This window comes from Coccinella septempunctata, chromosome 5, assembly GCF_907165205.1.
Source record: "Coccinella septempunctata chromosome 5, icCocSept1.1, whole genome shotgun sequence".
In the NCBI taxonomy this organism is placed as follows: domain Eukaryota; kingdom Metazoa; phylum Arthropoda; class Insecta; order Coleoptera; family Coccinellidae; genus Coccinella; species Coccinella septempunctata.
In genome coordinates this window covers 34,585,117-34,602,654 of record NC_058193.1, presented here as the reverse complement: position 1 = coordinate 34,602,654, position 17,538 = coordinate 34,585,117, and the positions used below count along the sequence as shown (strand labels likewise).

Below are 17,538 nucleotides of genomic sequence, written 5' to 3'. Positions count from 1 at the left end.
TATGGTGAGGAAGAAAAAACGAGGACTAAATGGCTTCGCCGAGATCCGAAGAAGTTGCTAAACGCGCGGGAAAATCGATGGAAATTGCCGGGGGTTTTTTCATTTGTATTAAAATGAAGCAAAGTGAACGCGGCCATGCGAATAAGTTTCCCGAGGGAGAGCCCGAAATCCGTTAAATTTTTACGGTATTCATTCCCTTCGGCTGCGTATTATTGGCGCAATGTTTTAGATTCGAACCTAATCCAACTTAAAATGCCATTTCATAGATCCGGCCCCGGATGTAAGTGCTACACTTCTCCGACGGATTTTTCTCGAGGAAGAATTTTAAATTCTTTAAGTAGCCGCATTTCCATCTCGCTCGCTCTCGGCAAACAATGGCCCGCCCCCCTCGCCCCGTTTTAGGAGGAAAAACACCAGATTTTTTAATTCCCACAGTCTTTTCCCGGCTACATATATATTTTCGACCGTTTTGGTCCCTCGATCCGGATTATTATCGGAGGAGAAAAGTCTCGCAGCTCCAGTAAGAAAAGAATGCAAGATTACTCGCCTCTTTTCCAATGACGCATTGATGACATTGATGTCATGACCAAAGAGTTTTCACTCTTTGTCATGGATTAACTTCAATTTAGTCTATGGTCATAAGTCATGACAGATTGAAAAGTGGCATATGAGTAGGGGTGCAAACGATATATCGATGTTTGCAGAACATCGAGAAAGAAAAGCATCGATGTATCGTTCTATGCGTGAGGCTTAAAAGTGCATAGACATACCTATCGGCAAGAGGAAATTCTTCAGCCACCCACTCGAAGCAAACCAAAAGAAGTCACTTGGAATAGCTTGATGATACAGCAGTATTGAACATTAAGTGGATCCTCATCCGTATTCCTCTACCAGATAAGAATTAGTGGGCCTTTCCAAAAATTCTCCACGTAATTGGTTCCCAATCCTCCCTCCTTCAACCTAAGGTTGCTCCTTTCGAGAGATCGCCTCTTTTAAGTATCGTTTAGGCTGATAGTGCAACCGGGGCTTCGGATGTCGTTAAGACAAGGCCACTCGGTGACGTTTATCTGTTAAATGGCCCACGACAAGTAACAAACTAGTACAGCTGAGACTGGAAAGAATCGCGTCGGATCGGACCGCGCCATTTTCATGCTCTGTGATCCCGTGCTTTTTTATCGGGGCTTAATCCGAGCGGAAAATGAACGCTCCTGCGGTGACAAAGGAACATTCCATCATTTCCGGAAAGATGGCCTCCATTAGAAATGCATAAACGGGGACTTGGCCCGGACTTATAACTCCATAGAAGGGGGATGCCCGGTTATTGCCGCAAATGAACCGGAAAATTGGTTAGATCATTTTAACATCTGACGCCAGCGGGTCGGGATGATATTTCTCCACGCCGATTTCCGAGGTGTATAAATTGACGCTCGAACGTTTATCGATGTTCTCGTTTTTCGGGATTTTATTCCTCATAAAAGGTATATTTCAAATCACATCGATCTTTTCATTTTTTTCGTTTCCAAATGCGCTTTTTTACGTATGATGATTCACAGAAGTACGTCGGGCGTAGCCATAGATAACTGTCAGAAACCCAGACAAACCTTTTATATGAAAATTTGTGGTCCTACTAGGGATGGCTAAACGGTAGACGACAAATCTTCAGGCAAGGAATATGTCTCTCTATGGGCGAATCTGTGGCTTACTAGGAGCTCTTTTTATATTCCACAAGAAGATATAGCAATATCTTCTTGATATTTCATCAATACTGATAGATCCAAATGTCATCCATAGACTAAAGCCATCATGGATCAAATTAAAATGACAGCGGTTAGTGGAAAAATAGGACACACCGAAAAAGCGATAACGATGCTTATCTATACTCCCAGATATTTCAAGATTTTCACCGAATTCCATATCTATGAAAATATAGTTAGTATAATGTTGGGATGAGTACCTAAATCGCATGAATAAGCAGTAGTGTAAATCAACAAAACTTTGTTTCTTTCACAGTCTTGTCTTCCAGACAAGAAGATGTATCTCAGGAACAGCGTCCTCTTATGGTAAGGCTGAATCACCGAATAAAACATTTAAGGCAATCAGTTCCGGGGGTCCTAATGGAGCGTTTAATAAGAACCTCGCCGCCACCAGTGGGCAAGGGACCGGCAAATTGAATTGTTCAGCCTGGCGGAGGCGAAGTTATAGATGCCAAACTGACTGCTTCTATTTCCTTCCTTTTTCCGATCGCAAAAACCTGTAACACACATGTAGACTCAAGCCAATATTTTTCTTGTTCGTAAAATATCCAACACTATTATATAGTATTATCTATATTCATATTGTTCGGTAATAGGCGATTTTTACGTTTTTCGGTGGTCACCTGTGGAGAGAATGTTTTTTTTTGCCAGATTCTAATGATTAATTTCATTTTGAACAATGTGGCTTCTTCCCTATCTGCAGAGAAGTAACGACCATTTGATTAGGAAAAAATCTTCTTCAATAGCTCTAAATTCTATGGGTAGATTTTTCTACACAAAACGAAGGAACTACTGATGCGAATGGACGACTGAATGAAACCGAAAATGGAACGTATCCCAGTTTGTTTATTTACAATTTGGATGACATATGTGAATAACCAAAAAATTTTTCAACAGAAATGAATTGCATCAATTCAATTCAAAAATGAAGATTATCAATAAATCAGTAATGCTTCTAAAAACCCAAAAAGGGGTTATAGAAACAGACCAGTATGAAAAACTATTGAAATCACACGATTTTAAGGTTAAACAAGTAAACACCTTGATCTTTAAATATCACGATTTGAGTGAATTAAATAACAAACTGAAAAATTGCAATGATTACAGTGGTATATTGCTATCTAGCCCACGTTGTGTTGAAGCTGTATATTTATCATCAGGTGAAAAACAGCTCGACTCTTCTTGGAGGACGAAGCTCAACTATACAGTTGGAGAAGCTACTCACTTAGCGGCTTTAGAAAGATTAGGTATAGACTGTAGAGGAAAAGAAAGTGGAAATGCCAAGAACCTTTCAGAGATAATTATGAAAGGTAAAGTAAATATTTAGTTTGAATACTTAGTACCGATACAGACATTATCTGTAACAAAAGTATTTTTACTACAGAGAATACAGGTGCAGTGAAACCTTTCCTATTTCCCCATGGTAACTTGAAGACTGACACACTCAAAATAGAATTGGGAAGATCCAATATAGGCGTTGAAGGTGTTCTAGTTTACGACACCCTCGCCAATCCAAATATAGAAGAAGACTTCAGACTTGCCACTTGTGATTTCACCAATTTCCCAGAATATGTAGTGTTTTTCAGTCCCTCTGGAGTGAGGAGTTCAATTGAACTGTTTAGAAGAGTTCCAGATTGTTTAGAAAAAATTAAGGTGATAACTTCAATTCGTAGATATAAAATTGATTTTTAGAATGTTAACAAGATTGTTTAATTTCAGTTTATAGCGATTGGACCTGTTACTGAAACAGCAATGAAGGAGGAGAATATCGTACCAGAAGGCGTAGCAGCTAGCCCAAATCCTACTGAAGTTTTAAATTTGTTGATGAAGAAATTGTAATATTGAAATTATATGATTTAATGGGACTTGTGCAATGAAGGTAATGAATATATCAGTTTTCTTCAAATGTGGATGGTTGGAGTATTTTGATACTGAAGTAACAAGGAAAAGCATCTTGATTTTTTCATAACCGTATATTCACTTTTTTAATAATAATTTTCATGACAAATGATGGATGGTTGTGATTGAAGCAAATTTGTTCTAAGAAATAAATATATTTTTCACAATTTTCAAATAAACGTAACAAAATTAACAAGATGAAACTTGTAAGTTTTAAAACTTTTGTTCTCAGGACTACCTAAGCCATTTCCTATGCCTAAATTCAAAAAATATCAATAATATAGAGACATTTAAAATAATGCCGATGTTTTGAGAATAAACCTGTGCTCGTTTGTCATCTTCAATTAGAAGATCTTTGGACTTATCACAAAACTATACTAGTAAGCCTAATATGTACAAAAGTATTAGAAAATGATCTATTTCCTTAAACTAACTTGAATAATATCACATTGCTTTTGGTCTGTACTTGTTGATCAGATTGTGCATGTCTTTGGCTATCTCCTTCTTATCCTCGAGTTCCCTGAAGTAGTACAAACGCAGTTTCCCCTCATTATGGCATTCTAATATTCCCCAAGTAACGAATAATTTCAGAGCATTTCTCACTGTATCAGTGGACACCGATTCGCCTGAAATCATGATTATTCATGAAAATTCTGTCAAGTTCAAGACAAACTGTCAAAAAGTTTTGACAGAATAATATTATGTCATCAATGAAAACTTGTCAAACATGAATGATGGACAAAAAAGTATACTCACTATATAATACTGAATTATTCAACAATTGCATCTGTAGATTGTCTAAAATATCCTTGATAAGATCTGTTTCCAATATGGTTTCATCGGTTAGAGAAATTATGGTTTGTGCGCTAACAGCATAACATTCAAGTAGAGGAAGTATAATTACTCGATAAAATTCGAGGTATTCAAGTACTTTGGGATCATTGTTCAATTGATATTTAGGGGATATATAAGGAATGTTTTCATCATCATCGTCGTCGTCAAACTGTCTGGCCATTCTTCTACTCCTTGATTGCATAGCTGATTCATCTTCCTGCAGAAAAAAAATTTCATTTGATCCAATATTTCATATGGTAAAATACCAATTACTCACCATGATGAAAAGGTTCTTCCTATAAATGAGATCATCTAGGTAGCACTGAATCGTATTGTCCAGCGTCTGGCAGGGCTTGCAGAAAATAAATTCATACTGTAGTATATTGCACAGTTCTGTCGCTGCTTCCATCAAATGATCGGCCTGGATAAAACCGCTACTTCTATCTAACGAATTGATAGCTAGGGCTATTACGGAATCTAAGGCGAAGTGAGGAACCAAAATATTGCTGTAGTAGCTCAATTCTATCGAATTGGGCAATTCTATTCGGGGTTTGATGATTTCCTGCGATTCAACCTTTTCTTTTTGTACTAACGAGGGTCCAAGCATGTCTACCTGTTGAAAAAATCGAATAGAAAAAGAAATAGGTTTATGGTTAAATCGAGGTGCTTACTGCGTAATTTATCACATCTACGGATTTGCCTTGGAACGACAACTCCTTCTGGGAAAAGTCCAAATCTTGCCTCAAGGTATCCAAAGCCGTTGCAAGTTCTTCAATAGAAACTCCATTCCTATATCTTGTGAGTAAAAGGAAAGCCACAGCATCTGTGGCCATAACAGAAGTCGACTGGCTGGCATCTAAAAAAAAAAGATATTACACCCAAATTTTCATTTCAGCGACCCTCGATTAAGAACTCACCATACACTACATGCCTTGATATATTTTCGATGACGCTTTTGTTGGTATTTGCAACAACATCGGTACCATAAATGCTGGAGACTGAACATGTTGATCGGTGTGTCCTTACTTCTATAGGAATGTTCTCAACGTCCGGTTTGAAAGCCTTTATCATTTCCTAAAACGAGAGTTGATAAAAGGACATTAAATAAAACCAAACACGAATTACACACCCTTAGGGAACAGGGCTGATTGAAATCCACTTTCACCATCCCGAAATCGCCATTTATGGACATCCACAACGATTTGATGGTACTCCAGACGCTTTCCATCTTTTTGGGTTCGCCCAGCTGCTCCCTGGTGAAATTTCCATCGACCAACTTGTCGTAATTCATGCTGACCGGCACCAATAACGCATCTTCTATCGTGCCGTCCAGTAGGGAGTCGACGATGACGCTGAATATGCCATATTTTGGCATCAAGGGTTTCCCGGTCCTTGTCCGACCTCCCTCAATAAAGAATTCTATATTGTGGCCACTTTTCAACGAGTGTTTGATGTAGGTTTGCAGTATTGCTTTGTATATGTGGTCTTTACGGCCTTCGATCGGGTCTATTCTTCTTTTAATGTAAAAGGCGCCAAGACCCTTCAATACTTGACTGAAAATTATTAAAAACTCAACATAGTGTATAGAAAGAGAATGCGAAATTCTCACCCAAAGAAAGGAAGCTTCAAATTATCCCCTGCCGCAACCAGTGGTGGCTTTATCCCATGATTGAAGAGTATGTACGTGAGAAGTAAGTAATCTAAATGGGATCGGTGAAGGGGTAGGAAGATGAGTGGAAGTCCCGATTTACTAGCTTCCTGGATCATGCTTATCTGTCCAGGATGTACCAATACCGAATTCAAAAATAACGGAAACATCTTGTGGAAAAACCAGTTACTACACCTGTAATACAATGAGACATCTTGTATCCAAATAACTGAAAATAATTAGATAATTTGCCAGTTTAATTGCTAGTTGTTCACATATGTCACTTTCTACATGTTAATTTCAATGTCATTGTTTTAATTATAGTTCCTTAATTCGAAAAGTTTTGGATAAAACACTAAAACAAATTTCTTGTCATATATCTGTTTCATGAAATAGCTCAAGCAAAATTCGTATGATTAGATTAGTTGAACAGTTGTCCAGAAAATGATTCATTTCACTTGGCTTGTCATGAAAACCAAAAAACATTGAAGCACCATTATTAAAAAAGTTTCATGAATCATCATAATTTTCATTTTAAAGGTTCCATCATCACCCATTAATACTAATTCTACGTTGATTCAAGAAGACGTACCTCAATACATAATCACTCAAGGCAGATTTCATAGTATACAGCAGTCTTTTAGCTCTTTCCGAGTTGAGTTTCTTCAATTTCTCATAAAATTCTTCATCGCCTTCTTTTTTTGTGTCTTCGATCTGTTCTCTAGTCATGAGCTCCACCGAATTTTTCACCGATTCATCATCGAGGAGACTGTCGTTTGCTAGTATATAATCGAATTCTTTGGCCTTCCAATTGTAGTAGATATCGCTGAAGTACCTTCCGATAATTCCATCGTATGGATAGTGACGGATGAACATGTTCTGTAAGGCCATCCTTTCTGTCGTCTTGTTGACGAGAGATTCCTGTTAAAAATTCCACATGAAAAACTTCTCCGAATGAATTCATTTGGATGATTTTTGTACTTACATGACTGGTGAAAGTGCAGTTTCTACAGGCGAGTCTCAAGAAAGATTTCGGTCTTGTTAGGTGCAAATTTGGAGTTTTTTCCTTGATTTCCAACAATTGACTCTCCCTCGTCTGAAATAAAAATGAAAACGTTGCAAGTTCCACAAGTTGGTTTATTGCTCTCAAATCACTCGGCAAAACAATTGGTTTTCATTTTTCCCACTCTATACAGTCTAGATCTCATAAAAAGTAAATAGATCTTAGCGAGTTTCGAACCCGAATGATGGAGTGGGCATTTTTTCTAACTACTTGTCAAAATTTGTTACAGTTATTCAGGTTAGTATAATAAGACTTCTAAGAAATGATGATTGGTATTTGTAATCATTTCAATATTGAGATCATAGCATGATTAGTGACAACGCTACAATGGACCACTGCCTACCTTGATTTCAATCGGGCACTCCCTCAGTCCTATATTCTGAGTATAATGGGATATAGTGGGTGAGCCGACTAAACATCTTTTAGCCCTTTCACGAACTCCGAACAAACGAAAAATTTCACGTTGGGTCATTAAGTTCATCGATATCGATACGTTATAGAATCAATCAACATATAAGCACTGGTATCTCTCAAAACAAAGAGAGAAAGTCATCAATTGGGTGGAAGGACATCGAGTTTAATCTTACAAGTTGATCTAGTGCGAGTGTCATTCTGAATATCGGGGTTAACGACCAAAATATTCCTACTAAGTGAGAATAAATATCACCCTATATAATATTCGAAATATTTAATTCGACTTCAGCGAATACTGCGATGGAAGATCTGTCGAAATGGTGAATGCATCAATTTACATTCCAATCGATTGACCAACTCGTTTTTTTAGCCGACTTCTTCAACGAAACAAAACTCGTCGTGGGATATGGGTACTAACTTTTATATCTGCTTCCCTCGAAATCGCCTTTTTACATCTCTGCTCCCTCGAAAACCTCTTCGTTTTGCCATAACTCGTGATGGAGTCCGTCTGTCCCGTCTTGCTCGGCGAAAACCTGTTGAAGGACTCGAACATACGACTCGTCACGATGTCCACCATCCTTGCGATTCTGAAAGAATAATTCGATGAAAAAAACCGTCCAGAAATACTTGAAAATTTGATAGGAGAGTCAGGGAAGATGTTTTCTGAAATCGTACGAATTTTTTCAACCAAATGGAAGGTCTTTCTCGTGTATGTTAAAAATAACACATCTCACGAAACTAATGATTAATTTTAATCTCATGAGAGAAATAAGTGATTATTTTATTATTTAATATCATTCTTTAGCTCAGACGAAAACGAAAAATGCACTCGTGGTTCTCTGGAAGGGGAAACATTCGATTATCTGGCAATATTTGAGCAGGGAATAAACAACCCTTGTTTTTTTAATCAAATATTTTCCACACACAGAGAGGGGGCTCATACTTTTCTTAAAACAAACTTTACATTTTCCACTACAGCATGCCTCGAACATTTGAAGTTATCAAGACACGTTAGTAATTTATCGTTGAATTAAGCAGAAATATGCGTTAAATAACGACCTTGCCAGCGTTTTCTTTAAGGTCAAGAACATGCAGCTGAAATAGAAATATAATTGATGTTGGTAATCTTTTTTGCGAACAGATACCTAATGATGTCTTATGTAAATTTAAAGCTACGATATCATGGAAACTGGGCAAAAGCAAAGAATCACAAATATTCTCCAATATCTACTACAACACTGGATATCAGAAATTTTAACCTTGGCGGGAAAAAAGGCGGAAAATAATTTGTTATGGTCAGCAAAAAATAACCGAATCGGCAACTTCTCCATGTAATAATTATATACAGGTCATAGTTCAATAATTGATAGGGAAATTTCCAATTTTTATCAGGAATCCACTCGAACAATTCATTATGACCAATCGAATCGATCGTAACGGTCTTAACTTGAAAAAAAGCACGTATTTTTCACGTGTTCCAAAACTAACCATGTGAACAAAGAATGCAATCTATGGTGTTGACCGATTTGGTTATCTGGATGGGTTGTTCTTATTCGATAACTCTAACAAAAACGGGAAGGGAAGAATCGATTAAAAATAAAGCGAAGAATGTTTATTATAATTAAATCACAAAGCAGGAAATAATTTGGGGATACCTCAAATTCAACAATCGAATGTTTTGATTTTTGAGAAAATGAAAATGAAATGATTGAAAATTCAGGCCACACCATCACTTACAGCGGCAATACTTTTAGAAGAAAACCTTCAAGAACGTCCCTTTAGATTTTTGCTTTTCATTGTTGCAAGGTAAAATTTCCTCTGTTCGAAAATTTATTGGTTGCCTTGGATTCACACTCTAGAAATTCACGAGATGAAATACTCTTCATCTTGATATCAAAGCAATGACTAAAGAGTAAAAATGAATCTCGTTGGATCAAAATCGAGGCAAAACAAAAGGTGCTTAATAGTTTCTGAGTTATACGCAGAAACTGTTAAAAAAAAACTGTATATGAAAGACTCGCACTATTTTTTGACAAGAAATCATACGTTTTCTTCAAAACTATATTTACACCCAGTATATGCCAGATGATGTTCAAATTTATCAAGAATCTTCAAAACTTAACGTCATTTCAGGATTTCATTGTATCTGATTTTTCGGGAAATGATATATTCTTCCATGCAGCTTTGAGCGTGTTTCACACCCGGATGGGTGTCTCATGTCTTCCAGTTTTCTCATTATGACCATTACGTACCATAAAAATACCCAAAATTCCAAGAACCCAACTTTTGAAACTAAGTTGGACGCTATCTAATGAATATTTGAACGTTTTGTAAAATAACAGTATTCCTTATATTCTCTCGTATTTTGCGCTGTTTTCGAGTAATTTGATATTCAAAAATGAAAAATATCTGTGATAGTCGAAAAATTGGGTACTTTGGCTGAATGCAACTCTGTTTAAAAGATCCACGGATGTCACAGATTTAGCTTGTTATTCTGAAGGTAATTTTGTTTCTCCAGGGGTGGCTCACCCTATAAAGTTAGGTTAGGTTAGGCTAACCTAACTCTTAAATCTTTGCGATAAACAGTCTCCTTTAATTCTTCAAAAGATCACTCGAATCGCGCGTGTAAAACAGTGAGCGTATATATTTGATCAAATAAGGTGACGCCAGTTCAAGACCAAGAAAAAAAAGGTTACATCTATTCCCACACAAGACGCCTTATTAATTCCGTCCACATTCGAACATTGAAAGCGCACCTGAAATGATAAATGTCGCATTTTCGAACAAACCACTTCTTGGTTATCTTGATTTCTCGGCTGCTCTTTTCTGTCAATGCCAAAATTTGTGAAATTGATGTCAAGTCAACTGAGGGTCATCTGATCCTTCCTGACTGACGAAATAAGTTGTAAGAGACGGTGCTATTGGACTTTGTACCCCGACTGGCTAATGTATGCATTCATCGTCTTGATCAATTCCAATTGAAAAATCATATTTGTCGATTAGTCGATGTTTCATTCTGTTTCGAATTGGCGAGCTTATCGTGCGATATTTTATCATCTTCAATTACAATGGTGTTGTCATTGTCTCAAGAAGACATTCGTTTCCTCAGACACAGACAATAGAAAAATCCAGCTGTTTTTCGAGACGTTTCGCTGAACAAAAACACCCATCAGGTTCTGAACGTTTTCAAACTCTAAAAGCAACCTGACCTCAATTCATTTTTTGCGCTTCAAGAAAAACGTTTTTCTCCATATATTCCTAAAAAATGACAATCAAGTTCTCACAGAAAATACCATTACTTATCGAAGAAAAAAAAATCTCATGAAATCATACACCTATTGTTCATCCTAACCCAATGATGTAACTTGTATTCTGGAGGCGAATTTTTTTCTGTCGGAGATATTCCTGGCATGAATTTGAATATTATTTATTGATCCTCGAAATATCTTTGTTGATATTAATTAATATACCCATTGTAAGACGATAATTTCTTATCTAGAAAATTATACGATAAAAAAATACACATTTTTATAGACCTTGACAATTGTATGGTTGTTCAACATTTCTATCGTAAACGAAACTCTCAAGAATTATGCGGATTAAAATTCACCGTATATGTTTGATTCGTAGATAAGATGGACAGAATGAGATATTGCAGATTTGAAGCAGAGTTCACTTGAAATAAATTCCATTCCAATACAAATAGGTACAATAAAAATGGAAACAGTCACAATTCATGCTACCAGAACGATCAAAATGCATTTCCACATAAAAAGAGATCCGAAATACGAAGGCTCTCAAATAACAGCCCAAACCCAAAACCCCAGAGAATAATAAATTGTAAATGAAGCAAAGGTTGTCCCAAGTTGTGATATAGGTATCCATAAACAGGTCCAAATTTTCGCAAGATCTTTTTTTACACAATTTAGCTTAATTTCCCAATACGAGTTTAGAGAACACAAAACAGGTTTCGACGCTTATGCTTATTAAATTCGAAACATTTCATTGCCACTTGAATTCATAATAGACCATATGATTCAGATTCTTTGATTAACCAAATAAAGCATTTCGAATACAACAAAAACAACAACGGACCTAGAACAGTTCCCTGAGGTACGCCATCCCTAATTCATTCGACCAAACTTCGTAGCAAACTGCTAGAAGACTTAGAAATCCTAATTGGTCCTTTCTCGAACTCAAACTCTATTCTTCTGTAGACTTCAACTTCGTTTTTGACTTGCCATGTCTGTATCTTTTCATGATTGTAAATATATTAGAATAAGAATGAAGTAAACTGATTTATTTGGTACCGAACGAACAATTAACCCTACTTATAGTTATCTGGAAGGGGTAATGATAGTTTCCAGAACATTTTGAGCAAATACAGACAAGAAGGCTGGGTATTTGTTGAAAAAAAGGGTCATTATATTCCTGCAGCTCACCTCATTGAATTCAACACCAATCTAGCCAAATTCACCTCCATATACGTATGAAAGTCGACATTGATCCAACGTAAATAAAATTTGAACCACACAAAGACAAAAACAAAACACAACAGGTACTGTGCACCCTCATCGGCGGCCGATGATGTCGACTCCATTTTGTCAAGTTTTATGGCAACAAATGATGGAATCAGGGTCTCAACCGCCGTTTTATGATGGTCCTAATTATAATAATTGAAGCGACAATACAGATACTAATTAGCAATAGATAAACACAGAATAGTTCTAAATGAGGTATTAAAAAAACGTTCATAGTTATATGAAATCTTTTTTATTCCTAATTAGTCGACGACTGTTGTATTATATGTGAGTTTTCCGAAATTCTGATGCTGATTATACCATTTCAGAAGGCTCAAAAAACATGCTTATCTCCAGTATTTTCTACGAGGAGCGTTAGCGTAAATTTCAAATGATCAATCGACTTCTCACAGAACTATTACCTATTCAGCTAAAGGAGTCAGAAACGTGGTCAGGTCAACAGTTATATCAACTTGAACCTTTTAATTATCGATTATATTACCTACATAACAAACTGTGAAATGAACTGATTGAATGTAATCGAAATTATTACGCATATTGATGTATGTAATTTTATAATTACTTTCTGGGAGATCCATTTTTTGAATAAAAGCATAAACCTAGTCTTCCTATGAAAAAAATCGGAAACAAGTTAAGAGTAACTTTGAAAGATTTTATTATTTCAACATCTTCAATATATGGATATATTCAACCGGTGAAATGCAGAAATGATGAGAATAAATCCGATAGATAACTCCTGATGCAGTGGAAATTAATGCTGCTTTGTAAAGATGGATAATCCTTTGTTTATTTATTTAAATATCGAACACAAGAATTCCTAATGTTCATTGGACTATGGACCGTTATGGTTTGGGGTCAGATAACAATTATCACCCGGCAGAGATTTTTGAAAAAGTTGATCTTCGGACTTTTTCAGTGCAAGCGACATATGGCAGGAAATTCAACTCATCGTTGAATCAGAATTCATTTTTTCGTGTCAAAAAGTTAAACCAATCGTATGGATTCGAAAATATAAACATTTCAATACTAAAAATAATCTAAACACAGGTTCATCTCGCTTGATGAGGATTCCATTATAATTAATCAACTAGAAGTGATTCATTATCCCCATAATGAGCCCTTCAATTTGATACCATACACGGGTCACCAGATTTTTTTTTGTTTTCAATTTTCTACACAAAGAAGCCAGAATCAAAATTCGTTAGTTTCTTCCTTGAATGTAACCCAAAAATATCACCCCATCCCTTTGGTCAACAGCTAGAACCCCTTGAATTAGAAAAAGAAAAAAGGCACACTTGTTTCTTGTAATCTGAACCATCTAATTTTTTTTTCATAAATCATTACTAGAAATTACTTCCTGACTCACATTTGAAACACATGAAGAATTTCGCAATTCACATGGTCTCTTACTATTTTATATTGCAAAATGTATCTGAACGGCCACATTTTTCACGGTTAACAAGCACACTTTTCTGCTGAGAACTGACGCCAATTCCTTCTCTACATAAATATCACTCTATCGCCAAATCCATCTGATAAAAAAACTGGGATGAATTTGGACAAGAGGCACTTATGTCCACACTCCAACCAATTAGATCGAAGGTTAAAAAAAAATTCCTATTATTGGGTCACATAAGCAGGAAAACAAATTGGCCAATAGTTAATCTGGTTCCAATAACAATGAAACTACTCGAGGGTCCTATAAAGGAGAAAATGTCCACACTCAAGAATAATTGATTTTATTGAGTACACTTGAATTAATTCCTATTTTTGTTGGATTCTTATAATGGCATCCTAATTCGCGTTTTAATTCCTGAATAGATAAAAATATTCGAAAAACAACAAATGTGTATTTTTTCAATATTGGATTTTTATCTGGCGTTCTCCCAAACAAGGAAAATTTGAATATGACCCCATTTCATGTGCTGTGATTTCGACAATGAAAATCATTTTCAGGTAGTGTTGATTGTTGTTGTTAGGCATTTCTTGGAAGCTTTGAATTTGAAAAAGCGGTGCAAAACGCTACACAATTTTTCGACAAGCAATTTTTGCAACTGTAACACAATCTACTGTTAGAAAACTACCGATAAGCTATATTCAAGGTCTAAAAAGCGTTATATTAAATATCATCTGAACAAAATACTTCGAATTTCAAGGGTATGGTATCCAAACCCAGAAAAATTTTTTTTTTCATGCTTCATCCCTATTATGACAAAAAAAAACTGAAGTGAACTGTCCAAACGACTCCTTTTAACGCCAGAATATATACTGCCTCGATGTTACTGAATTGAAAGCTTCATTTCGCTGCAAAGTTTAGCTCAATTAGTTTTTGAAAATGGAAAGTTCAATCTAGGGATATTCAGTTCAACTGTCCTGAAATTCAATCTTAATCTTGACACAAATAGGTATCTTTTCTGAGATCTGATGAGAATCCCTACGAAGCCATATCCATTTCCAAACCTCCATTTACCTGCCTCCTAGATTCTAGATATCATTCCTTCAAAAAAATTGCAAGTTTAGTTTATTAATTGGGGCTGTTTGTTAAATCAACAAATTGGCTTTATCTAAGTCTTTTGAACGTCTATATCATTCTTAGAATTGTCGCCTTGTTGTAACTTATCAATTTTCTTGCTAATTTTCCCCGATACTCCATGCAAGGATACGTTGAAGTGAAACAAGCTTATTGTTCAATGAATGATAAAAAAATTCTTGATAATGGGGTTGAGCAAAACTTAAAGGTGCAAGTAACAACGGATTCACGGAACTTATTCTTCCGCAGATCCACAAATATGCGAATAAACAGTCTGTTTACATCCCATGAATCATCTTTATTCTTGTAGGCACTACGTAGCTAGCACTGCTTCGTTTCGAATCAACAAAAGACCGATTTATTTCCGAACCATTGTATGCAAAACGCTGTCGTTCCCCTAACGAAAAAAAAACTCACCTTTCCAACAACGAATTCATGAAACTGGGACATAGCCAGTAGAGGAACCCCGTGAATATCACCAGTTCCAATATCGAAGTCTCCATGCTCGGAGGGAGCGGTAAAATCATTTTGGCGACAAGGGAAACACAGCACTGGAATCAGAACAAGGATTAGATCCTCTTGGGCACATGTGAACGAACTGGCGAACTTTCAAAAAGCGATTACGGACGCGTCAATGTGTGGCGGGGCTTGATAAATATGTACGAAAACGAGAGTTAAGTCTAATCTGGACAAAGTTACGGCAGTCTCTTGCTGCTGAGCTCTGTACTCGATCGAGCGAGTGGTGTTTGATGTATGTTGTTGAACTTGAACGGTAGAGTGGCATGATCGACTCACGCTACTCAACTTTACCGGTAGTCCTTTCTCTCTCCTATGATTGGAATCACTATATGTATACATCCTGCTTTGTGCGAGGTTTTCTGTTGTCTTGGACCTATTATCCAATTATCTATTTCGCCTGATAAAAGCATCAAACAACACATCATTCATGTGAGAAAAGCTGCACGTGCCAAAAGCTAAGCAGAAGCCTTAGAAATATTCACAATATAATATCACACTTCATCTTCTTCATTTCTGGAAAGAAATACTATCCTCATGTGTTTCCACTTTCCCACATCTCCAATTTTATTGTTGGGAATTCATTAGGGATGAAAAAAATTGTCCAAGGTGGTATGGAATTTTGATTAGAATGATGCAATTAAACACTTGAATTCTTCAGATTCACTAGACAAACTATAATCTATTTCAGCTTTCTCTGAATTAATACGAAATATTCAATTAATTAGGAATTATTTCTTGAGCTCATTCTCTCTTCTGCTTCTACAATTCTTTCCTTCTTGACGCTCCCAATGCTTATTTTTGATCCGAACAATTTCTTCGAGAAGGACAAGAAATCAATATTAATTAGGAGGAGGGTTCTTAAACTTTCCAAGAAATTAAATCAATATTTTTAAACGTGCGATAATTTCTATAAAGTTTAACACAATCAAGCTCAGCATTAGAATTTCCACCTCTTGAACTACGCCAATATAATTTATTCACCTCAGACATTTTTCAATCTCAAAACCACCACTTTTTCAATTACGAAAAATTTGACGGAAGTTTATACAAAAAAAATTCGTATTCGTTTATTTCAACCCCATATCAAGTGATTCGAACAGTGCATAAACATTTATTTAAACCTCCGACAAATACAAATGAAAAATTTTACATTATTTACAGTTTTATAAATAGAATTTTTGTAAGAACCCTTTCATTGTCTTGAATAATAGGTATTTGATACATAAACATGAATATAAATCGTATGGTTTATATTGAAAGTAGATCATATTCACTTCACGATTATGCGCATCTCCATCAATTTATTCATGATCTGATTTATTTCAGCAAATGGAATTTTATAATTCGTATCAATACAGCTATTAATTATCGTACTTGCTCAACATTTGTGATAAGTTAAACAGAAACCCAATAAATTTCTTTCTGTAATCACATGTTCCTATATCATGTCATTAGATATATTATACAAAATATTGATATCTATAATAAATTCGAAAAATTCAGGAAGAAAACTTGTGTTCAGCATTCCCATTTCAAAAATGATATATTGTGACTGTTCTAAGCAAAATAGGACTTTTGCTTTGTGTTGGTGAAAATTATTTCATAATTTTTCTGAAATTAAAGGGCAAGGTGCCCAGGTGTTCTACGCCACTGAGTACTGATCATCCTTCAAAGAAAAATTATGTTTAGAAAAATAAAAAGTCGACTTCTTTTTAAATTCTAGATTAAATATCAGCACCCAAACCAGTTTTACGAAAATAACGTTGCAGAAAATTATCAGAAATAAGGAATATGCAAATTAGGGCACATCCAATATTGAAAAGGGACGTAGTGAAATTTTTTAGTAAGAATAATATTAATGGTCTGAATAATTTCGCTAGGACACTCTTGTCATGAATTAAAATCGAATAAACTTACATTGATGAATTGTTGATTGCTGGGAAAGCACAAATAATTAGAAAATGTTGAACGTTTCACAAGAAATCTGCATACAGCCTAACCTCACTTCTCGATGTTGATGTATCTGTCAATGGTAAATACAGAATCCATAGGCGTAGAAAGCAGCAGGAATCCCGTTGGTATACCTAGGAGGAACTGAATTTACATTTCGTTGAAACGAAAGTAAAATGCATATTTCTACCAGTGGAATATAATGTTAGCTAATGTTATAAACATTCCAGCAGCAAAGTGAATTTTCAAAATTCTTTCCCTGGGATGACAATTGACGTATCTCGAGCTTATTTTTTTATTTCTCTCTTTTATTTGCCTTTACCCAAAGATTAGAGAGATCTCTTATCTAATTAATAAAGGTTATGTTAATGAGGGAAAATTGAGAA

The 17,538-nt window shown here is 35.7% G+C and overlaps 2 protein-coding genes across 6 annotated transcripts; one reads left to right on the top strand and one right to left on the bottom strand.

The window, feature by feature from the left end:
• Positions 1 to 2,619: 2,619 nt before the first annotated feature.
• LOC123313094 (uroporphyrinogen-III synthase-like) lies at positions 2,620 to 3,856 on the top strand. The gene is made up of 3 exons (XM_044897808.1): positions 2,620 to 3,064; positions 3,139 to 3,407; positions 3,474 to 3,856. Exons 1-3 carry the CDS (start codon positions 2,680 to 2,682, stop codon positions 3,591 to 3,593), a joined length of 774 nt encoding a protein of 257 aa, XP_044753743.1. The 5' UTR covers positions 2,620 to 2,679; the 3' UTR covers positions 3,594 to 3,856.
• On the bottom strand, positions 3,793 to 17,256 carry LOC123313093 (glycerol-3-phosphate acyltransferase 1, mitochondrial). Of its 5 annotated transcripts, XM_044897805.1 has the most exons (12): positions 17,120 to 17,249; positions 15,101 to 15,234; positions 8,031 to 8,199; positions 7,121 to 7,231; positions 6,728 to 7,056; positions 6,097 to 6,330; positions 5,617 to 6,040; positions 5,405 to 5,561; positions 5,159 to 5,343; positions 4,765 to 5,100; positions 4,410 to 4,704; positions 3,793 to 4,279 (listed from the first exon to the last, which is right to left on the bottom strand). In XM_044897805.1, the coding sequence occupies exons 2-12, from the start codon at positions 15,208 to 15,210 to the stop codon at positions 4,098 to 4,100; spliced, it is 2,532 nt and encodes an 843-aa protein (XP_044753740.1). In that variant the 5' UTR covers positions 15,211 to 15,234; positions 17,120 to 17,249; the 3' UTR covers positions 3,793 to 4,097. The 5 variants fall into 5 exon arrangements, with proteins under 5 accessions (XP_044753740.1, XP_044753742.1, XP_044753739.1 ...); XM_044897807.1 differs by lacking the exon at positions 15,101 to 15,234 and having other exon boundaries at positions 17,120 to 17,256; XM_044897804.1 differs by lacking the exon at positions 17,120 to 17,249 and having other exon boundaries at positions 15,101 to 15,472.
• Between the last annotated feature and the right edge of the window lie 282 nt (positions 17,257 to 17,538).